This window comes from Vicugna pacos, chromosome 14 (genome assembly GCF_048564905.1).
Source record: "Vicugna pacos chromosome 14, VicPac4, whole genome shotgun sequence".
Lineage (NCBI taxonomy): Eukaryota > Metazoa > Chordata > Mammalia > Artiodactyla > Camelidae > Vicugna > Vicugna pacos.
The window spans coordinates 58,296,644-58,321,285 of record NC_133000.1 but is presented as its reverse complement, the minus strand read 5'-3'; the positions used below and the strand labels follow the sequence as shown (position 1 = coordinate 58,321,285).

Below are 24,642 nucleotides of genomic sequence, written 5' to 3'. Positions count from 1 at the left end.
TAGTAGTGGTTACTTGGAGCCACCTTAAAAAACAGACTTACTAGACAGGAATGGAATGCTCTTAATCCATCATATAGTATACCCATGCACACACACACATATATACATACATAAATACATATGTATATATATAAAATATACATATACATAAATGTATATATAAAATAAATCTCCATATATATTTTTTCTACCATCAATGTAACATTTATTCCCTAAAAGTCCCTCTTCTCTTTTTTTCCAGCTTTATTGAGATATAACTGACATATAACCTTATGTAAGTTTAAGGTGTACATTTGAGTTTATACACTTACGTACTGCCAAATGATCACCACCACAGCATTAGCTAATACCTCCATTACATCACATAATTACCACTTTTTTCCTGAGGTGAGAACATTTAAGATCTACTCTCTTAGCAACTTTCGAGTATATAATACAGTATATTAACTATAATCATCATGCTGTGCATTAGATTCCCAGAAGTTATTCATCTTAAAACTAAAAGTTTGTACCCTCTGACCAACATCTCCCTGTTTCCCCCAACTCCCCGCCCTTGGTAACCACCATTCTACTCTCTCTTCCTATAATTTGCCTTTTTAGATTCCACATATAAGTGATGTCACACAGTATTTGTCTTTCTCTGACCCACTGTACATAGTATAATACCCTTAAGGACCACACATGTTGTAACAAATGTCAGGATTTCCTCTTTTCTCATGGCTAAATAATATTCCATTGTGTATATTACCACATTTTACTCATTCATCTGTTGATGTACACTTACATTGTTTTCGTATCTTGCCTACTGTGAATAATGCTGCAATGAACACAGAAAAAGGAAATTTATTATAGGAATTGGCTTATACGGTTATAGAGACATGTAAGTCCCACAATCTGCCACCTGCAAGCTGGAGAACAAGGAGTTTCTAGTATAATTCAATTTTAAGGCCTGAGAACCAGGGCAACCAATGGTGTGACTCCCATTCTGAGGCCAAAGGCCTGAGAACTGAGGGCCCACAGCTCTAAGTCCCAAAGTCCAAAGGCCTGAGAATCAGGAGCTCTGTTGTCCAAGGGTGGAAAAAGACAGACATCCCAGCTCAAGAAGAGAGGGAGACAGTTCACTCTTTCCTTGCCTTTTTGTTTCAGTCAGGCTTGCAATGGATTGGATGATCCCTGCTCACATTGGTGAGATAGGACCGATCTTCTTTACTCAGCCTATTGAATCAAATGTTAATCTCTTCCAGAAACACCCTCACAGACACACCTGGAAATAACGTATTACTGGCTCTCTGGGCATCCCTTATCCCAGTCTAGTAAACACATAAAATTAACCATCACAGCCAATATACGGTTATGTGACCACAGGGCTAGAAGGCATACTGCTCAGAACCAACGGGTGAAAGGAGAATTGGTTTCAAATCATTACTCCCTGTGACCTATTTGCAGAATTTATGCTTCCTGCCTTTGAGACTTTGAGTCTGCCATATTTGAGGTCCATGTCTGGAAGGAGAGTGATTGGAAAACGCTGCCACTTGGAGGACTTAAAGAATGCACTGAACTTAATGTTACTAAAATCACTGGTAACTTTGGGCTCCTTGGTGCAGGGGACAACTTTGGGCTCCTTGGTGCAGGGGACAACTTAGCAAAAAACAAACAAACAAACAAAAAAATGATGAGTGTAATTTATCCTGATTACCATGAGCTAGAGTTGCTGATATGAAATAACATGAAATAAAGAGTGTATTGAATATTGTTCAACACAGGAAACATAGCCAATATTTTATAATAACTATCACAATGCAATATAGCCTTTAAAAATATAGTACCGTACACCTCTAACTTACATAGTATTGTACATCAACTATATTTCAATTTAAAAAAACATTAAAGAAAGAGTATATTGAGCACAGCAGTTTCACTAGGGTGCCTCTTTGTGCCTTTATGCCCACTGATTATAATGAATGGGCAACAATGGCAAATGCGACCCAAATATGGTATGGTAAGTAAGGAGTCACTCTCCTCCAGGTTGAAAACCTAAATGATCCCACTAAACAACAAAGATCAGCTAAAATGCAAGCAGAAAGATAGGGAGATCAAAAAGTCTAGAAAATGTGGTGCCCCCACCCACTAGCAGGCAGGAACCAACCCCAGGACCCAGGGCCCTGAAGCCAGTCACACCAGAACCTGCCTCTGTCCACCAGTGGCTGGCAGCCTCTACACAATGCAGGGCCTGGTAGCCCCACCTACCAGCGTCCCCCTCCCACAGTCAGTCTGCTACAACAGAAGGACCCACATAGCCCACATAAGGGGCACCCCTAGAATATACAGCTGTAGTCATCAGGAGGGAGGGTGCTGCTGGGTTCCATAGGATGTCTCCTACATAAGGCCACTTCTCCAATTTTGGGAGACTTAAATAATCTACCTAATACATAAAAATAAACACAGAATCTGACACAATGAGGTAACAGAGGAATATGTTCCAAATGAAGGAACAAAATAAAATTCCAGAAGTAAGAGCTAAGTAAAGTGGAGATAAGAAATCTACCTGATAGAGTTTGAGACAATGATCATAAAGATGCTCCTTGAACTCAGGAAAAGAATGGATGAACCTAGTAAGAAGCCTAATAAAGAGTTAGAAAATATAAAGAACCAAACAAAGCTGGAGAATACAATAACTGAAAGTTTAAAAAGCACTAGAAGGAATCAACAGTAGATTAGCTGATACAGAGGAACAAGTCAGTAAACTGGAAGACAAAGTAGTGGAAATCACCCATGCTAAACAACAACAAAAAAAGAAAAAAAAATTTTAAACAGTGAAGAGAGTTTAAGAGACCTTTGCAGCAACATCAAGAATATATTCTAATAGTCACATTATAAGGGTCCCACAAGAAGAGAGAGAGAAAAAGAAAAACTTATTTAAGACATAATAGCTGAAACAAGAAAAATCTCAAATACACAACCTGACCTTATATTCAAAGGAACAAGAAAAAGAACAAAATCCAAAGTTAGTAGAGGGAAAGAAATCATAAAGACCAGAGCAGAAATAAGTGAAATAAAGACTAAAAAAAAGAAAAGAAAAGAAAAGAAAAGAAAGAAAAGATCAATAAAGTAAGAGCTGGTTCTTTGAAAAGATAAACAAAATTGACAAACTTGTTCAAGACTGAATAAGGAAGTGATAAAAATATGAACAGATCAATTACCAGTAATGTAACTGAATCAGTATTTCAAAAACTCCTCCAAGACAAAAGTCTGGAAGCAGACAGCTTTACAGGTGAATTCTACAAAACATTTGAAGATGAGTTACATCTATTATTCTTCTCAAACTATTCCAAAAAATCAAAGAGGAAGGAATTCTTTTGAACTCATTCATCAGCATCACCCTGATTCCAAAACCACAGAAAGACACCACAAAAAAATAATTACAGGCTACTATCACTGATAAACACAGATGCATAAATCCTCAACAAAATATTAGCCAGTCAAATTCAACAATACACTAAAAGAATCATATACCATGATCAAGTGGGATTTATCCCCAGGATTATTCAGTATCTGCAGATCAATAAATGTGAGGAATAAAAATCATGTAAGATCTCAATAGATACAGAAAAGTCTTTTGATGAAATTCAACATCCATTTATTAAAAAAAAATTCTCAACAATGTATGTCTGAAGGGAACACAACTCAACATAATAAAGACCATACAGCTGCTAAGACTGATGCCCAGGAGCGTACTGTGTTTTCTTCCAGGAGTTTTATAGTTTCAGATCTTACATTTAGTTTTTAATTTATTTTTAATTTACTTTTGTATATGGTCTGAGAGTATAGTCCAGTTTGATTCTTCTGCATGTAGCTGTTGAGTTTTCCCAACATCATTTATTGAAAAGGTCATCTTTTTCCCATCGTATATTCTTGATCCCTTTATCATGCATTAATTGACCACATAAATGTGGGTTTATTTCTGGTATTTCTATTCTGAACACTTGATCCATGTGTCTGTTTTAGTGCCAGTACCATATATTTTGATTACTGTAGCTTTGTAGCATAGTTTGAAATCAGGGAGCATGATATCTCTATCTTTGTTTTTCTTTCTCAAGATTCTTTTGACTATTCTTGGTCTTTAGTGTTTCCATTCAAATTTTAGAATTATCTGTTCTAGTTCTGTGAAGCTAAAAAGCTTTTGCACAGCAAAGGAAACTATCAACAAAGTGAAAATCTGCCTACTGAATATGAGAAGATATTTGTAAAGGATATATCTCATAAGGGATTAACATTAAAAACATATAAAGAACTTATACAATATAATATTAAAAAACAATTAAAAATGGGCAGAGGATATGAATAGACATTTTTCCAAAGAAGACATATAGAAAGCCAACAGACACATGAAAAGATGTTCAACATCACTAATTGTTAGGGAAATGCAAATCAAGCCATAATGATGTATCACCTCACACCACATAGAATGGATATTATCAAAAAGACAACAAATAAGTGTTGGTGAGGATGTAGAGATAAGGAACACTTTTGCACTGCTGGTGAAAATATAAATTGGTACAGCCACTATAGAAAACATTATGGATCTTTTAAAAATTAAAAATAGAACTACCATTTAATCTAGCAATTTCACTTCTGGGTATTTTTCCAAAGAAAAAAAAAAACTAAAGATATATGCACCCCTATGTTCACTGCAGCATTATTTACAATAGCCAAGATATGGAAGCCACCTAGGTGGACACTGATAGATGAATGTATAAAGACGATGTGGTACATACACACAATGGAATATTACTCAGCCAAAAAAAGGTTGAAGTCTTGCCATTTGTGGCAACATGGATGGACCTAGAGGATATTATGCTAATTGAAAAAAGTCAGAGAAAGACAAAAACTGTATGACTTCACTTATATGTAGAATATAAAAAACAAAACAAAGTAACAAACACAACAAAATAAAAACAGTGCTATAGATTCAGAGAATAAACAAGTGGTTGTCGGAGGGGATGGGGAGATAAGCGAAACAGGTGAGGGAGATTAAGAAGTTAAAACTTCCCATTATAAAATAAGGGTCACAGGAATGAAGTGTACAGCATAGGGATACAGTCAGTAGTACTGTACATTTGACCCTTGAACAATACGAGTTTGAACTGTCCTGGTCCACGTATACCTGGATTTATCTCAACGGTAAATACCACAGAATTATATGATCCACAGTTGGATCAATCTACAGATACAGAATCAAGAAGATGATGGACCCGGAAAATGGAGGAACCATGTATATGGAAGGCTGACTGTATGTTATACATGGATTTTCGACTGCAGAAGGGTCAGCGCCCCTAACTCCCGAGTTGTTCAAGTGTAAACTGAGCAACTTTGTACAGTGACAGATGGTAATTAGACTTATCATGGTGATCCTTTTGTAATGTACAGAAATATCAAATCAGTATCTGTGCGCCAGGAACAGACATAGTATTTTAAGTCAACTGTACTTCAAAAAACATTTAGAAAATGTGGTGAAGGAAGGAGATGATAAATATCAATAACAGAAGCAGGACTTGCTGCAGTAATAGGACCGTAATTTAGTCCAGTAACCCTCTCATACTAAGTGCTTGCTGAAATTGTGGACAGCCATAACTTTAAAGGAACTTTGTGAAAAACTGGGATTCATGTAGGACACATGTGGATCTGAGTGATGCAAGGGGCATGTCGTGCTGGCCATCTCTTGTGCACAATTTTAAATCTCCTTAATCTCATGTCTACTGCAGCCACTTGAGGCAAGGATTTCTGACCCACCAGCTATACAGAGCACACGGACAACACTTCACCTCGGGCCTGTGCTGCGTATCTCTTAATTTGCGCCCAAGCGAATCTAATAGGTATTAGCATACATGTGCTTTCCGGAAGAGTGGGGTGGTTTGGAGCCATTTAAGTCAGGAGGAATTGAGAACCAATAAGAAAAATGATTTCCCCTTTTTATCCCAGACAGTTTCTGAATGCATTTCATAAGGGTCCCCAGAGGGTTTCCATGGGTGGAACACTAGGAAATTTTAAGTGGCAAACTCGATACTCCTTTCCTGTTTCACTCACTCCCCTTTTCCTCATTCCGGCCCCAGGGATCACTTTAAAATAAACCACTTGCACGCAGCCTTTGTCTCAGACTCTACTATCAAGGAGATGCCATTTAAGGCAGAAGGCTCCACACCCAAAGGTCATCTAAGGGTCCAGGTTCCTTTCAACCTGTTGCTTTCTCAACCCCTAGAGCATCTCTGCATAGTTAAAGCTGACTCACCAGCACCAGGTCCATATAACATCCCAAAGATGGGGGAAGAGATAGTGGAAGCACACTGTTTTAATGGAAGTGACCTGAAAGTTGCACATATTACTTCTGTTTACTTCTCATTAGCAAGAACTGAGTCTCAGAGCCACTTCTACTGCAAAGGAAGGATCCAGGAGTCTCTAGCTGGGCACCAATGTGCTCAGGTAAAACTGTGCTGATTCTATTCCTAGATGGAGAACGAAAAAAAAAAGACACTGGGGTGAAACTGCTGGGGTGAAATAAGCAGTCTCTGCCACGAAAACAAATAAAAGACGTAGTAATGCATATGAAGACTTTTCTAAAAATGTTCCCTTCACCACCAGGTGAAAATCCCTGGGTATCGGGTCATACAAATCCGCCCTAACTCTGCCCACACCTGACACTAATTCTTCCATTTCCCTAAACCAGCACATACTATACTTATTTACCATTTTTGTTTTCATTTCCCTTGAATTATCAATACTCATTTTTTCACCTGTTCATTTCTGAGAGAACTTTGTGGTTTATTTTATGGACTATGATTTTTTTTTACATTAAGAACAGTAACTAATTACCATTTTTATTTCAAACATTTTCTTTAGTGTTTGTATTTTAATTTTGATTCTGGCTTTTCCTTATTTATTTGTGGGTTCTTGTAACAATGACCATTGGTGGCCTATTTATTTCGTTTCATTGATTTATCTTGATTATTGCCAGTGTGTCTCTTTTAACTAGTGTTAACTTCATAAAACATGCAGTACCTAATATATTTCCCATGATGTTCAATTTTTTCCTCATCTTCTCACCTGTTTGTTCTTCTAATAGATACTAGAATTATTTTTGCCAAATGCAAAAGTAAATTCCACTGAGTTTTTCCTGGAGCAGTGTTGGCTCAATAACACAGCATGGGAAGACTGATCTATTTCTGTGTTTTCTCACACAGAAACTTGGCTAGCACTCAATGTACGCAACTCTTCTTTTATGAATCTCACTGAAGCCTACGTGTTTCTACCTTTCACTCTGCATGTCTCAAGATTTTTCCTGGATATTTCATGCTATTGTCACTATTTTGCAGCCTTTTTTATTTTGTAACTTGTATGTGTTAGAATCTAGGGAAATCATCGGTTTTTATATTTTAAATTTATGTTAAATTACCTCACTGAAGTCTCTTATGAGTCTTAGTAATTTTCTACTAATTTTCTTTGGGTTTCCAAGGAAGGCAATAATTTTGAATGCCGGTAATGATCATTTTGTCTCCACTTTCCCAATAGCTATGCCAATTATTTCTGTGCTCTATTTCAGTGAGTTTACTAACACTACCAAAGCAGAGCTAAGTCATGGTAGTGACAGCAGCTGTTTTAAAATACTACTAATTTGTTATGATGTTATTTACATTATAGTTATGCAATTTCTTTGTTATCTGTGGTGAGATTATCCTGTTATATTTTCGCATTCTTTGCAGATGTTAGTGCTAACATGAAGAAACGCATTAGGAAAGCTTTTCTCTTCTGTTCTTTTAAGAGTTTGTAATAGCACTAGAATTGACTCATTTTCAGATATTTAAATAACTTAATACCCTAAATTTTCTAGGCTCAGAGGCTTTGATGGGAGTAATTATTTAGTTACATTTTAAAGTATGCCTTGGTTACTGATCATTTCTACATCATCTGAATCGTGAAAAATCATGTTTTCTCCAAAAACTCAGTGATCACATCAGTATTAATTTTTAGCATGAAATCCACACATAACACTTACCTTTTTAAAAAACTAAGATTTAAAACCAAATACCAAAAAAATCAATGGAAGTACAGGAAAAGAAAAAAAAATCACTGAAAACTCTCACCAATCAGGTAACACCACAATGAACATTTTTGCATATATTTTCTCAATCTTTCTGGTGAGAGTCCTTTATGTAATTTATTCCATGGTTTTTATTTAAAAATACTCATTTTAAGTATTTTTTCTAACTGTAACAGCAATATGGTTCTTCTACAAAATTTGGGAAGGTATAAACTCAGATGTGAAATCCCCTCAAATCTTTCTGTTCAGCAATAATGTTAATATTTTGCTGCTATTTAAATTTTGTGAGCATAATTATCATAATATATAAGATGTTCTGAAAGGCAGTATAGCAGTTTAGAAACTGGTTCTAGAACCAGACTGCCCAGATTTAAATTCTGGCTCCTCCACGTGTAAGTCCTGTGAACTGGCTGATTTGTGTAGCTCTCTGCCTCAGTTTCCTCATCTGTAAAATGGGAATGGTAATTACAGCAGTTATCTCATGGTGTTGCTGTTAGGATTAAATAAACATCCAGGGTCTGACATGGGGTTGATAATTGTTAGCTACTATTAACTGTAAGCAAAGCTGACATAAGAATATTCACAAGTCCTATATGAAGGATTAAGGTCTGAACTGTCTATAACAATATTACTCAAGCCATTCAATATGAATTTGAAAGTTACAAAAATAATCCTTAAAAGTAATTCTTTCAAATTTGTACACGATGAAGTTGCCATCTGCTGCCCTGTGCAGCTCTGCAGCAGGGCAGGCTGACTGGTCTACTACTATACTGTTCCTGCTAAGGAACTAAACTTTAGGGGTGGGGTGGTGATTCTAAGGGCTCTTCCTTTGTTTGGGGGGGTCAAGGTTCAGAGGGTAAGAAGGCATGATTTCCCATTTTGTTTGTTTTCTAGCTGTGTCCACTTTTATTTCACCAGTGGGGCTCAGCCACCTCATCTCATTCCTCTCGAACCTACAACCTCCTCTTTTATTATCCACTTGCTGTATTACTGATTCAAGACCAAATTCTTCAAATAACTTTCTTAAAAACATCCTCCATCTTCAGTGCCTCTCAATGCCTCACACACATGTAGCTAGAATGAATTTCAGCCACAAATTCAGGATAGGGCACAGCTTCTTCCATTCTGGTCTTTGGCTCTCAGGCCATGTTTGTCACTACTGGCTTATCTCTTGTCATGACTGAAGTCTCTTTCAGGTGTAAAGAGACTCTCCTGACACTCCCGTGCCTCCTGAAATGCACAGGAACCATTTTACCTCTCTCCTGAGATGTAACATGTGGCAAGAAATCTGGCGAGTCTTTCTCAGGCTTGTCACCTGAGTGAGGTGACAAGGCCAGCTGTCAAATTTCCAGTATAAGTGAGATTTCTGTTACCTCCTACCTGTGCCCAACCCCCACAAACGACAGAAAAGAGCCAGGATGTTTCTGTACTCTTTGCTCCCCTCCAGCCCCAGCTATCCACATTCCAGGCAACCTTTTCTGATCTTGAAAGACAAGCAGCTTTTCTTTGACATCATTATGCAATCTTTTAAACCCACTGTTCCTTGGGTATGGCTTCTTGAGACTCAGAAGTCTTTGGGGGACCTTTATTTAACTAAGACAGCATCAAGACAGATTGGACACCAGGCAAACTTCAGGCACTCTGAAGTTGAGATGACTAGGAAATATGAAATATTGTTATGATTATGGTCCAGTAAATAGGCAGTTAATTCAGGCGGTAATAAGAATCCAATAGAAAATAATTTTGGCCTTCGTCATCTGTTTCAAAATACATTGTTTTAAATAATCCTTTTGCCTCTGAGTTTTCCATTTGAATGCCAAACACCCAACTGAAACTAAAAATGTACTCTGATTACCTTAATAGGCCCCCAAATACAAATTTTATAAGGATAGGTAATGGTTACTAGGCAAGATCCTTAACCATGTGCGTATCATTGATGACTGATAAATAGATAAATAGATAAAGGGAGGGAGGGAGGGAGGGGGGAGGGGGAAGGAAGGGGGAGGGAGAGAGAGATTAGAAAAAGAGAGGAGAAAGAAAGGAAGGAAGAAAAAGAATGCAGGACTATGCCTCTGGTAATTCCTGGAGCGAACAAAAAATCCTAAAGATCTAGGAAGAGTAAAATTCTCCTGTCATTAAGTACATTCTCTAAAAATCAGTTTGTCCATTTCATCCTGCAGGGTCATCTCAGTGATCAAATTTGCTAGGCAATTGCTTAACTCCACTTCAGTTTACCTTTGCAAACAAAGTCACTGGGTCAACATAAAAAACTCAAACAATTTCAAAAGTAGAACATTTTGAAAGCATTTTGTTTGTAATACAAATATACCTTATGGTTAACTATTTAGTAGAGATTGATTTCCTCAAACTTGGCCCAATTATGTGATGAGTTTAAGACAGAACAGTGTCAGCAGTACTTAGACTATTAAAATGTGGTTAAAGTGTAAAAATCAATCATTAATCTTAAAATTTTCTTCAGCATCTTAGTAGCATGCGTTCTGTTTAGCTAGCATTGTTTTTTAAAAACAGTGGGCAAAGGTCATGGCTAATTCATTCTGTTATTTAAAATAATGGCATTATATAACATGCTTATTTAATGTCTACACTGTAACCTCACTAAGATTTTTTTAAGACTCATTAGTGCTTCCTTATTCTAGATCCTGTCATTATCCAGAACTGGATTATGTGTACGAAACCTCTAATTTAAAGTTGAATTACTTGACTGTATAAATGTTGTGCTGTTCCTTAATTTTTTTAATAAATCAAACGAATACAAAGTAACAACCCTATGCAAAAAATGAAAATTACTTTTGGATGGCATCGTTTTGGACAAACCTATGATTAAAATATTACAGCGGGCTTTAAACATCAGCGGGTTGAGTAAGTATTTTAAATGAATAAAATGCATGTTCAGGGTCTTTGATATTTTAATATTCCATCACCACACTAAGAAGGCAAAGCACTTCTATAGTGGTGAGATGTCTCAAATTCAATATAAGCAAGAAAACCAGGAATTTATTCTCTGAGAACAAGCAGCATCAATCAACTATGGCTGAATGGTCTCACTTGGAACTAAACCGCACATTCCACTCTTGGCTGGAAAAATCTATAAAATACTAGATTCCTCATATTAAGCAAGGGTCAACATACCATGACTACATCAGTTAAAAAAAAAACTTGATTACTGTATTTATGTATGCTAAATTAAATTGAGTTAAAACCTGCCCTTCTGATTACCTGTATGTTATAATGTGTGCCAAATGAACATACTGCGTGAGTCAGTTCCCCTCTAACTCCAGGAGCACCTACTTCCTGAGCCTTGTATTTAGCATTAGTTACCACTTCTTTTCACTAATTCCAATTTACACATGTGAGATTTATCTCCCAATCACCTACAATCGCCTTGAGCACACATAGCTTTTAGTATAAAGGTATGTATATATGTGTTTTTACAAGTATCTGTCAGTTTATTAAGGAGCTTACTTCTCAAGGACTACAACGATCTGGTGGAGAAAAGCAATGGCCAAAAAGTGAAAAAGACAGCAGTCCAGAGGTCACGGACCCAGTTCCCATTTCCCTAGTTACAAAGCGGGGAAACTGATCATGAGTTCCTTCTGTAAGATCTGTTCCAAACCCTTTTTATCACACCATGACCCGCAAGCAAAGCTCCCAGATCCCACAGATCAGTATTCCACCCCATGCAGCCAACCCTGTCACCCCTGCAAATCAGAGATTTGCGCAGATAGCTTTTTCTTTACATCCAGTGCCCCTGACCCCCTGCTATACACTGTCTTCTTCTATCCTTTCCCAGAGTATTCCATAATCTTCAGCTTTGACCTCTGGACAAAGTTTGGCAACAGATGAGAAATGTTTAAATGGTGTGGAAATCTACTGCAGTGTATCAGAGAACACACTAATCATAAAACACTTGGGATGGGAGTGATCTTCAGTTCATTCAACAAGTATTTATTGAATGCCTATGTTGCAGTCATTTTAGGGATTACAAGATCTGTTTGTTGTTTTCAAGGAGTTGAGGTATCACAGAAGTCTCACTGCTGGGCCAAGAGCACCAGGCTGAGGGCCATGACATAACTTTGAGTGTGGCCAAACCCCGACCCACCTGCATTGCCAATGGCTACAAATAACAGAGGCTTGCAGGTTATGAAACTAACTGCACGGATTAAAACACAAAACTACTTAAAATTATTTTGTGTTCAATTTCCTTAACTGATCTTGTTTCCTCCTTTCTTGTCTTTTGCTTTGTTTTCTTAGCTCTTTTTCTAGTACTTTCAAAGTTTAGTGCTTTATTCTGCTAGTGGTTGCTTTGAAATAAAAAATAACATTTAAACCACTTCTGTATCCTAATTAACATAACAAGGACTGCTTCTTTACCTCATTCTGTTTTTGCTGTTTTAAGTTTTAGACCCTGGTCTCTCTACATTCTGTATCTTCACTTTGTAAAGCAGTTCTTTAATGTTTGCATGTTTTATTAGCTAACAAATATTTAATGATTTCCCCATTCTGGAGGTCTTTCTTTAACTTATTAGTTGATTAATGTAGTTCTGTAATTTTTACAGAATGAGTTCAAGTATACCATGAGCCCTTGTCATCTGAGAAAATCTGTTTTACTCACACAAGAATGACAATTGGGTAGTTACTGAATTTATAAGTATCATTTTCTCTTCAGAGTTCTATAAGCTGGCATCCGAACACTGCAGAGGAAAATCTTTAAGATGGTCTCAATTTATTCTATTTTTTCTAACTAGATTGTTAAAAAGATTTTTCCTTAATTTATTAACTTTACCTAAGCACAGTCTGAATAAAATGCTAATTAGTTTATGGGCCTCTAAAAGTGTCCAAGCCCGACATAATTCCATGAGGGAAGACACGGTAGGTAGAGTAATGGTCCCCCGAGATACCTGCATCCTAGTCCCTGGAACCTGCGAACAGTTTACATAGCAAAGAATTAATGCGGCAGAAGGAATTAAGGCTGCTAATCAGCTGACCTTAAAATAAGATTATTCTGGAATACCTGGGTGAGCTCAGTGTAATCTAAGAGTCCTTAAGAGTGAAAAAGGGAGGCAGAAGATGTCGGGAGTAATGAGATGTAGAGACTCAGCTCACTGTGGCTGGATGGGAAGATGGAGAAAGGGACAGTGAGCCAACAGTGCCCAGCAGCCTCTAGAAGCTGGAAAAGGGGAGGCAAGGGTTGCTCCTCAAGAGCCTCCAGAAACACTGCTCTGTGACACTTTAACCCAGTGCAACATGCATCAAGACTCCTGACCCACAGAACTGCAGATAAGAAACACATCTGTGTTGTGCTTTGAATGAAACGAATGGCAGAGACGAAGATCTGAGCTCGGTAGGGTAATCAGGGAGGCCTCTTTGAGGAAGTGACATTTAAGCCAAGACCTAGAAGCTGCTGAAGTCAGCCATACCAAGTGCATCACACGCCTGTTAGAGAATGTCTGCCTCTCAGATACGTGCTCAGGTTGTCATTCTTACCTGAAAAATCTCCCCTCCTCACCCGCTCCTGACTGAAATCAAGCTGTTTGAAGCCAGCCAAGATGCAGGTTTTGTACTCGTACTTGTCTCTCCGTTATTCACCCCACCACCCTGCCCACCCTGCGTGCTTCTGGGAGGGAAGGCCGACTCTGCCACGGCCACTGCCGATAGAGATGGCGCGTTAAGCATGAGTCCTGAGCTTGCTCAGGTGGGTCCGAGACCTAAACTTGCCCAAGCTGAGTGAAGGTGAAACTCCATTTTGAAGGGAGGGTGAAGAGGCTTGTTTCTGGCTGGGTGTGAGCCAGGACAGCTGGACAGGTATCTATCTCCGTGACCAAGAGATAAGCAGTACCTTGCCTACGCTAATGGAGAAAGCTGGTACTTGAGTCAGGAAGTTTCCCTCTTAACCCTAACACTGTAAAAGTCCTTAAATAGTTCTTTTAAATTTCTCAACCACTTACAACAGCAAACTTCAAATTGGAATTTACGTATCCCTGGGGCTCAGAAATTAGATGAATTTACATGAATACATGTGTAGCTTCAAGGATCTGCCACACAAACTTCTGTATCGTGCTTCCCAAAGTTAACCTGAGAAGATACCTGGCTTTCCTTCCTCCAGTCCTTTTCTTACAGTATCCCTCAAGCATACTGGTTTTACTGGGACACTGCTTTGTCTCAGGGTGCCAGAAACAACTTAAAATGTAATCAAGGCACCCTGTACCAGTGTAGGACTTTTTATATCCCTGAAACCTTCTGTGGACTAAAGTCAAAAGTGAGAACACCATATGGTTATTTGTCAGCACTATCACATTCTAATGACAAGTTGTCTGATGACCAAAAATGCAGATTTAAGAGTGGAGAACAAAACAGAACTGGGGATAAGAAGTTAAAAAGAAAAAAACAAACAAACCTATAAGACAGAGCCCAACTTAATTCCGGCAGCAAAATCTTGTTGCAAACCTGCCACAACCACCTGCACGGTCACCCTCCTTCTTGTCGGTGGCGTGGCATGCTCTCCTTCACCCCGGTGGTCTGAACATCAGTGGCTCATTTTTGAGATTTAAAAATGGAGTTCAAGATTTACTTCCAACATATCACCATTACACTGCCACACAAATGGAACACACAAGGGGAAGGTCTTCTATTTTCTTGACCCTTCACTTAGGAGAAAGGTTTTCACTTTAGTCAGAGCATTACCAGTTACTGTAAATTGTTTTCTACTTACCTGTCCCCTTCCTACTAACACTACTCTAATCCCTCCCCTTCTACCAGATATTTAAGATTACCAGTAATGCACTTTACAATTACCTCATTTCTAAGTCCCAAACGTAAAAGCAGACCAATGTCTTTTTTTCACGTTTGCCATTAGCTTCCAATGAGCCTACCAGCCAGCCACATTCACCCATGGGAACTTCCATCCACTCACCCACAACTTCCCAGGTACCCTCTCTGTGCTGGGTACCACCCTTTAAAATGGGGACTATGTGCCAATGAACCATTTTCAAACCTCTGCCCTCATGGAGGAGCATCCTCGTGGGAAGGGAGGGAGGAGTAGTTTTTTAAAAAACAAAAGATCCTAGTTCTGGTTGGGGATGGGCCTCAGATCCTGCATTTCTAAGAATGACGCCACTAACAGTCTATTTAGGAAAAATGACCTAGGGAAAGGGAACAGAGAATGTAGTCAGGAAGAGTTAAGTTTGACATTTGTGCAAAGACTAGAAGCAAATAGGATTAAATCAGTTATCTGGGGAGAGATTTTTCCAGGCTAAGGGAAGAAAAAGCATAAAGTCCATAAAGAAGTCAGTCTAGAGTAAAAGGTGGGGATGAGGGGAGGCAGAAAAATAAAAGGTCACTGTACAAAGACGATTAGTGGGTGAGCTGAAGGCTCAAACAAGTTTCCCATTTTAAAAGCAGTCCATTATATTATGACTAGCAGTACAGTCAAAGGCAGAATAAGGGACCAAAAATGTTCAAAACTCGGCAGGAACTACATCCTAAACTTAGGAGAAATTTTAGAAAATCAAATGGTGGGATAAAGTTCAAGTTTGACAGTTCTTTTGGGGCAAAGCAGACTGGAAAGCTCCTCGCCTTTAGAATGACCCTGCAGAGCAATGTGACAAGAGCCAATCCTCAAGGAAATCCAGTGCAGCATGGAGGCTATTACTGCACACCTGGTGTATTAGGTGCTGTTACCAGAACACTGCAGAAGACACTGCGACCTCAAGTTGGGAGAGGAAAAGCCTGTGATTCAGAAGCAAATTTAAGGCTGGTGCTGGCCGAAAGGTGTCATGCCAAGCAAAATAGGCAGCCATAAAACTAAGAGAATTAAATATGAAACAAAATGGTGAAAACAGCAATCCTCCAGCCTTATGCACTTTCACCTCCATACAGACTTCAAGGGGCTGCTCTGCTGTCCTGCATTCCTTTTGCTCATCATTTTGGACAATTTAGGGAAATGGTTACATTCATAAACTGGTTCATCAAGATCAACAGATTTCTCATGCTTATCTTCCTAGCAGTCAGCCCTGCTTACTCTACAAAGATTCTATCTAATGCATCTGGATGAAAGTTGCAGGACTTTATATTTTTAAAAATATCTTTGGGTAATTATAATGCCCAACTGTGGTTATGAACCTTATCCTGGTACATGTGTAATCACTCTAGAATTCCAGCAAGTGATCTTCACCGAACTTGACAGGTAGCCTAAGGCCACCTGGTGGCTCGAGGGGTTCATACTTGAATACCTGACCCAATGTGAAAATTTTCATCTACCCTTGCAAAGTTCAGAAGTCCCAGCTCTCTCAACCTGTGGAATAGTGGTATTCCTACAGATTACAACTGAATTAAGTATTGTTAGAATGAGTCCTTTAAAGTTTACCAATGGAATTTCAGAACTTTTCAACGTCTCATTGTCTAACATAAAGTCAGCACTAAATTAATAGTTTCATAGTACAAACACTTCTTATAAGCAAACATGTAAAATGAGCACATGCTAATTTTCTCTTAAGTGTACTATATACTGAATGTAGGTCTCCAGTGTTAATCATGCATTTAAGAATGGGAATACTACAGTGATCATTTAATTTGGCACCATTTGCTGCCAACCTCAGTTTTTTTGTCCTTTACCTCTATACCATGTTGAATATTTGCCTCGTTAAGGACTATATATAAACCTGCATTTATGTTGGCATTTACTTTTTAACTTTTTTTAAGTATTTAAAACTGCATGAGACTGAAACTGTTGTTTACCAGCCCTAAGCACAACCTAGTTATCTTATTTTTAAAATATGTACTATGGCTTTTTTTAACCCTCAAATCGCTAAGGGTTTTGGAGAATATACCCCATATTTCATTACTCTTAAATATACTACAGACCCATTAAGGAACATTCAAACCGACTATGAACAAATAATGTGGTATTTACTAAAAGCAGTTAAGACTTTTCACACTTTGGTTAAACTTCAATGCAGCAATGGGCAAGAGAACTTTATCAATATACGTACAGTATCTCAGTAACAATAAAAAAGAGATGCTCCACTTAATTAAATCAATAAAATCTCAACTGGTTGTGTTTTGGTGGGGAGGGCGGTTAGGCTTTTATTTATTTTTTAATGGAGGTACTGGGAACTGAACCCAGGACCTCGTGCATGCTAAGCAAGCACTCTACCACTGCACTGAGCTACACTCGCCCCCTTCAACTGGCTGGTTTTTAGGTACTTATGATCTACAGTTTTAAGATAAATTAACAATTCGTAACTGGAGTCCTTAACAGATTTTTGGTTAATATATCAGGAACTCATATCAATCTCCAAATTAAATTTAAAAGTGATCTGAAAACTCAGAACAGTAAGTCAAGGACTTTTTACAGACTGATTTTTGACATGGGTTTGAATTTGGAGCCAATTTACCAGTTTTATAACCTTCTTGCAAATAAATTTTGCTGATCTCATTTTTTATCTAGAAAATTAGGGTGCAAACAAGAGATGTCATAGATACTTAAGTTAGGGAGGATAATACAGGTAAGTAACTTGGGTACCTTTCTGACTTCCCCAATTACCTCAGTTAATAAGCAAAGATGTTTGGTTTTTTACATTACCAAAAAAAAAAAAAAAAAAAAACAGAAAAACTGCCACAACCAAGAATAACCTTAAAATTTTTATTTCACATGCTTATTCTGGGCAATTTAACAAGTAGTTTAAAAATGCATAATTTTATTTACATTAAACGCACTAAAACAACTCAAACAGCATGACCAAACTGCAAATATGTAAGTAAGCATCTCTAAATGCTTTATCTGTGGTCAATTAGAAAAAGGAAAACTAAGCCGTCTGTAATTTTCCTATGATCATAAAATTCATGGAATACATCCATTTTAGTAACCCTTTAAAACTCCGTAAGAATATTACATTCTGAATTCAACTTATCAGAACAGAAAACTACATTAAATTCAGGCTTTAAGCACAGTGAAAGCTTAACAACTTCTAAGGTAAAGAATAATGTGCAGTCTCAAGTAGGCATGGTATTATTTCCAGCCGGACAACAAAAATTGGCCTTGTGTACTGAGCTCTCCTTACCTTTACTGCTCAGCTCAGAGGCTCCCAATTTTAATGTTAGACAAACTACACCAGGGTTGTCAATTGCTAAGAGTAGTACTTCATTAAATACATAGTAAACTTTGATGTGACACTGAATGGTTCTCCAGGCAGCGGTAGGTTGCATTTTGTCAGCAATCATTCTGTAGGGATCTTCAAACTATAGGGAAAAACTCAAGTCTGGCTTGCTGTGCTTAGATAGGTTGCCTGTAAAATGAAGATCTCAAGGTTTTTAGTAAAATCACCACTAATTTTGCAAGCGCCTTTGAACAAATGTAAAATCCTAAGTGCTTTCCTTTTAAACAGACTGAAAAACTGTATGAATAAAATGCAAAAGAATATTATGAGGTTTCTTCCTGAGAAGTCTTAAGGCTACACACATCCCTCCCCCAAACTTGAAACACCAAGTCTTAAGGAATTTCAAGGTTAAAACACAAAGAAAAAGGTTAGAGCTGTTTTTCCCCCAGGTCAATTACAGATGAGGCAATTATCAGGTACAATTAATGTGTTCACTTAGTTCTATCTCAAAAAGGATGGATAAATGTGAATCTTTATATTCACATTTGTTAGGGCTACTTGAAAACTATTGTCATGCCTAAGAAAACCTTAACAGATTCAAGAACACAAAATTTGCCACACATCTTAAAGCAAAAACAAATCAAATGCAATTCCTACTAAACCCTATACAACCTTAGCCCCACTGACACCCCCCACATGAAAACATTCATTCATTTAAAGTCCAGGTAAGTTCTGTACACAGCTGCTACATGAGTTCAGCATCTAGGAAGCATCTACCATTTAACTTCACGATTTTGTTATTAACAGTTATTTGACTTACATTTTAGCATATTAAAGAAATCATCTGGCTGGTTTTGTATCACTGTTCCACTTCAAATAACCCTAGAGTATTTCCCCAAAGCTTTACAATAAAATCACATGCTTTGGTAGATGTAAACATCACTTTTTCACTTATAACCACAGCACACCATTTTGCAGACTACTGTAAGCCATGCTACTATAGGACTTTTAGAGCACTTAAGGTAGTATGTCATTAAACCACCAAAACAATTTTTGTTTCCTTCAATTCAAAAGGTTTAAGAACTCAAAGATAATTAATCTCCATTTTGTAAATCACTACGTAATTCTTAATATTTTCTCACTCTGGAAATTTACCTTTTAATAAACTATAGAACTGTGAAGTTCTTATTTTTTCTATTCAGGGATCCATAATTAAACTCCTTAAATTTCTTACAGGGATATATCAGGGATTAAACTTACAGTCTCACATAGTGTATTTTAAAGTGATGTTTTCTAAATGTATCAGGTTGTATATATCAAGTAAGGTTATGGAAATTTATTTCACAGAATATAGCATCCTTCTTCCAAAATTCAGCTTGGGACTAATGTCGACAACTTATCATTTAAAATCTGATCATTCTTAAATTAACCCACATTTTTCTACACATATGAAACATAGGCTAGAGACAAAACACATGAAAGAGGCAGAAATGTAAATACTCTAACTGCTTCTTTCTTAGGTTCCATTCCAGTGACACAAGTCACATAAGCCTAAGTCAACTGTCATTGTTTTGTTGTGCAAGTCTGGTTTATGAAGGAAGTAGGAAACATAAATATTAACTACAAATTTAAGACAAAAACTAGTTTCAGATACCTACCCAGCTGCTACATTCTTGGCATTAAGATCTGCGCACACACACACCTGCCACCCTATTTAGCATCAGCATGTCTTATTTTCTTTTTAATACCTATTTTTTAAGTTCCAGAAAGCTAAGAATAATCTCAGGGTCAGTAACAGTTTATACATCATTAACAATTACAAAGAAAACATGCATATAACCAATTAGCAGTTACATATCAAGAACAGCAGCACTACTGGATAAAATGGTATCTGTTTACTAGAAGCAAAAGACAGTTTTCTTTCCCAAATCTGAATTTCATGCTTTAACAAAATAACTTTCTTTACACAATGCTTTAAATAGAATGGCATTTTTACCATATTTAAATTCTTAAATAATGTAAAGAAACAACTCATTTTTAGATTAAACATCCTGAATACTAGGCCCAAAGACAGCAAAGGGGCATATCCTCACTTTAGATTATCATGACAGTTATTAAAGTCAATTTTCTTTACAGACACAAATAACCCTAATGGAATACTTGATAACCAGATAAATCTAATGACAAAAAAAATTAGCAAAGACTTAGTCAAATATGACATGTAACCTCAGAAGTAGAAATGTTTTCGTACAAAGCATCACAAAATTTGATTTCAAGGGACACAAGTTGTATATATATACATACATAAGAATTTTTACACTGACAAAGTAATTACTATGATGTAAAAAAAAAACTTCATTTCTCTGGAACGGTTAGAAGTGGAAGTTGAATCTTCAGTAACATTTAATTTTCAAAATCTTCTGGTCACAATCCCCACCAAACTCAACAGGCCGGGACAAGTGCAATACCATACAGAAACACAGCATTGCAACCGATCCCAACCTGTGTAGAAAGGGGTTTGATTTTCCCTTACTTTTCTACAGACTTTTCACTACCACAGTCAGTTTTGCATGGATTTGCACAGCAGAATATCACACAGCTGGATGCAAACCTGCAAAACTAACCATAGAACAGTGCTCAGTAACTGGTCAGTCTGACTGGGCGACAGGCCGAGGCTGCAGTTCTACAGCTAGCAGTACTTCAAGTGCTCATAATGCAGTAGATCACTGCACACTACCTGCACTATAAGCACTTTAGTGCTACACAAGCTGTCACATCACACACACCAGGCAGATTCTACATCGACACAATAAAAGTACACAAGATTAGTAAAAATCACTTGAAGGAAATAGCAGGCCACCATCAGTTTTGCATAGATTTGCACAACTACATTCTTCTTGTAGTGCAACTATGCAAAACTAACAGAGAACTGCAAACAAAAAGTATTACAACACCTATATACTTGCTTGGCTTGGATTATTGGATGAAAACATAACTTCTTATGCCAGAAGGAGCACTTAGGGCAGTAGATGCTAATCTACTTCACTATCTGCACTAGATGCACCTTAGAACAAAAAGCACTGAACGTCAGCAGGCCCTGCGCTTTCAAGCCCACCTTGGCTCCCCGAGGCAGCTGTCACCATAATGCTACAAGTGCCTTCACTGCAGTAGATGCACATATCACTACCTGCACTGTAAGCACTTTGACATTATTCTGACTGGTCACAATCTTCAGTTTTACAAGGTGATGTTCTCTTTATTCCTGCTAAATTTGAAATAAATAATTAGATAAAATAACACCTCAAGCTCTTAACAGAAAACATACAAAAGTCAGCATAAACCCTAATGGGGAAGAAAATGAATCTCAAATCCGCAAGTTCCATTTAAAAGCACATTTAGACCTTAAATTTAGAAGTTTTATTTCCCCCACAAGACAATCACAACTAACACATCACTCCAATGCTGTAAGAGAAAGTGCTGGCTCTTCCTTTACTTGGCTTTTTCCAAAGGCATAAAAAAATCAAAATCAGACTGTTTATGAATGCAAATTAATACAGCAACAGGACAATTTGACTCATATACCTTTTAGAGGAAATCTTCACATCCACGTGGCAAAACATTTTTCTTTTCTTCCGGCCTCCAATTAGCAATTACTTGGTAAATTGATTAATAAAATTACTGTTCAGACTACATTTCAAGTGTATCAGCTGGCTGTAGAACTTAAATGTCCCAGTTAAATTATTTTAAGCCATGAAAATTTACTCCAGATTAGATCCATCACCCACCTTAAAGCAGTTCTAAATTTTGTAAACTGCATCAGTTCGCAAAGATATATAAAGATATCTGCATTATTTTTACTAACTTACATATTAGTTAACCCACAGTAAGTTAATTTTCTAGAAAAGGTAATTGGATAGAGTACAAAAATACGTATCTCACTCGTTGAAAACCCAATCCCATCTTATTTATTAAAATCAAAGATTAAAGTCGAAAGAAATTTGTTTTTTTAAAAAGTGAATGAACATAGAAAATTAAAATACACTTACCCACTTGGGAAAACTTTCTTCTCAGCAAGTATCCTTAGAAAAGCTTTTGGTGCAGTTAGGTCCACGTGTGTGACTGGAAGGGGGAGGGGAAGATAGGAAAAAAGACAAATATTTGCTCAAAATTAACTACCACCCTTAAATCCATATTTCAAATTTGTTCTTTCCCAACTCCAGTATATCCATTAATTACATCCGTTTGCAAAACTGAGGATAATGCAGTCAGGCATTACTGGCGGGTTTAAGAGACCAACAATATGCGGGTGAAAAGGTGTAAAAGAATAAAGTTGAAAAATCCGCGGGCGTTAGATTCTTGTCTTATTTTAAAAGATTCTGAAATACTCGAGAAATGACCAACAGCAATCTTTAACTCTACTGTACAGCTCCAGTGAGGGAAAAGCAGCAGCAAAGGGACTATTCTTCACCACCCCTCCCCCAATCAAGACCTCGTGGCTGCAAGCCGGGATAAAGAGTTGTTTCCCCAACAGATGTGGTCGAGATAGCCCTATGATCATTTTTCCTTTTAGTGATATTGCAGAAGCGAGCCTGCTTCCTCCGGTTTCCGTGCCCTTTGGTCTCTCTTAAGAACAGAAAAAGGGGCAGGAGCACCCGAGACTGCAAAGTGCCCGCCACGCTCATGGAGCCCGGGCCGGCAGCACATGTCGCACAAGGGGGCGCGCGGCCCTGCTATTCCCTACGCGGCCACAAGGGGGCGGTGGGTCAGAGTAGGGCCCCGCCGGACACGGCACCCACCCCCCCAACCCGTTTCCCGGCGGCAGCCGCGCGGCGACCGGCGGCGCCCAGGCCCGAGCGGCGGGGACGCGGGCGCGCCGCCCCTCCTTTGTGTCCCCCGACCCCCCCTAGCCCGGCCCAGAGGGGCGGGGGCTCCGCGACTGCGGTGCCCGTCGCACGCGGCCCGAGGCCTAAGCCGGGAACAATCGGCGGCGGCGCGCAGTCGCCGCCATGTCCCCCGCCCTCACCCCCGCGCAGCCCGCCCCGCAGGAACATGGCGGCGCGGCCGCCGCTCCCGCCGAGCCGGGCCGGCCCTCCCGCGCCGCGCTCCCAGCCAGCGGGCGGCCGAGGACGGCTCCACGCCGCCGCCGAGGCCGGCCCGGGCCTGCCCCGCGGGCCACGGCCCGGGAAGTTGCGAGCCCCGCCTGGGGGCTGCCCACGCGGGTTAACAAAGCCCACACGGAGTGGGGGTGGCGTCCAGGCCGCGCCGCCCGGAGCACCCGCGCCCTCCGCCCACCCTCGCGCTCACAAAGTTTAGGGGCCCGCGGGCTCCCGGCCACGCCGCGCCGCCCGCCGGCGCGCAGGTACCTCGTGGGCGCACCCCCTCCCGGCCCGAGGCCTGCCCCATGTGCCGCTGCCGCCGCCGCTTTGTTCTGGAGGCGCTTTAACTCTCGCCCCCAGGAGAAACTTTCCCTACCCGGGGACCCGGCGCCCCGCGTGCGCCCCGCGCCATGGAGGGGGCGCAGGCCGCGCGCGTCCCTTCCCCGAGGGGCCATTGTGTGCGCCCCGCGCCCACCCACCCGCCCCGCCGGCCCAGGCAGGGTCCGCGCGGGTCCCGGGCGCGGCCGCCGCGCGCACACCGCCCCCTCCCACCCTCCCGTCCGCGGCCCGGCCCTGCCCCTCCGCCAGCCCGCGTGCGAGCGAGGGGACAGCGAGTCGCCGCAGCCACACGCCGGGGCGGCCAACGGCCCGAGACCCGCCCCGGTCCCCGGCCACGCCGCCGCCGCCACGCTACCCCGGGCCATTCCGCCCCACCCGCCCTCCGGACCGGGCCACACACAACAGGTTTCACTCACTCGGCGGAGGGGCGGGCAGACTCACCAGGAGGAGTAGCCGCCACCATCTTCGCCTCGCCCGCCGCGGGCTCTCGCTCCCGCCTCCCCACCCACCTCCGCTTTACTACGACCGGAGGCCCCAGGCCGGGGGTGCGGCCGGCCGGCCTGCCCGCCCCGCCGAGGGGCTTCGCGAAGGGCGCGAGCCGCGGCGGCGCGGTGGGGGTCGTCCCCACCCCCTCGGCCTCGCCCGAGGGCGCGAAGTGGCGCGAAGACGCAGGTCGGGCGGCGGCGGCAGCACCTCGAAGGACCATGTGGGTGAATGAAGGGCGGCGGCTCCCGCCTCAACGTAAATACGGACAAGCCCCACTCCCTCATTAGCATAAAAAACAAAGTACTTCCGACCTCCCCGCCCGCCCGCCAATCACCGCAGGCCCCGCCCACGGCGGCTCGAGCTCGGCGGCCGGGAGAGCGGGAGCCGGGAGCCGCTCGCGGCGCCGCGCTGCCTTCCCCCGGCCGCGCTCCCCCGCCGCCCGCCCACCGACGCCCGCCTCGCGGAGCGCCTCGCCGGGACACCTCGCGCCACGCCTCCGGCACGCCCTCCGTTA

General features: G+C 40.4%; 1 protein-coding gene across 1 annotated transcript in view; it reads right to left on the bottom strand.

Moving 5' to 3' along the window:
• LOC116283202 (uncharacterized) overlaps positions 1 to 24,358 on the bottom strand; it is a 37,594-nt gene extending 13,236 nt beyond the window's left edge. The window contains exons 1-2 of the mRNA XM_072976440.1: positions 24,084 to 24,358; positions 22,254 to 22,326 (exon numbers count right to left, since the gene is read on the bottom strand). Coding sequence (XP_072832541.1) covers positions 22,254 to 22,326; positions 24,084 to 24,348 — 338 coding nt within the window. The 5' untranslated portion in view covers positions 24,349 to 24,358. The remainder of the gene's footprint in view (positions 1 to 22,253; positions 22,327 to 24,083) is intronic.
• Positions 24,359 to 24,642: the final 284 nt, after the last annotated feature.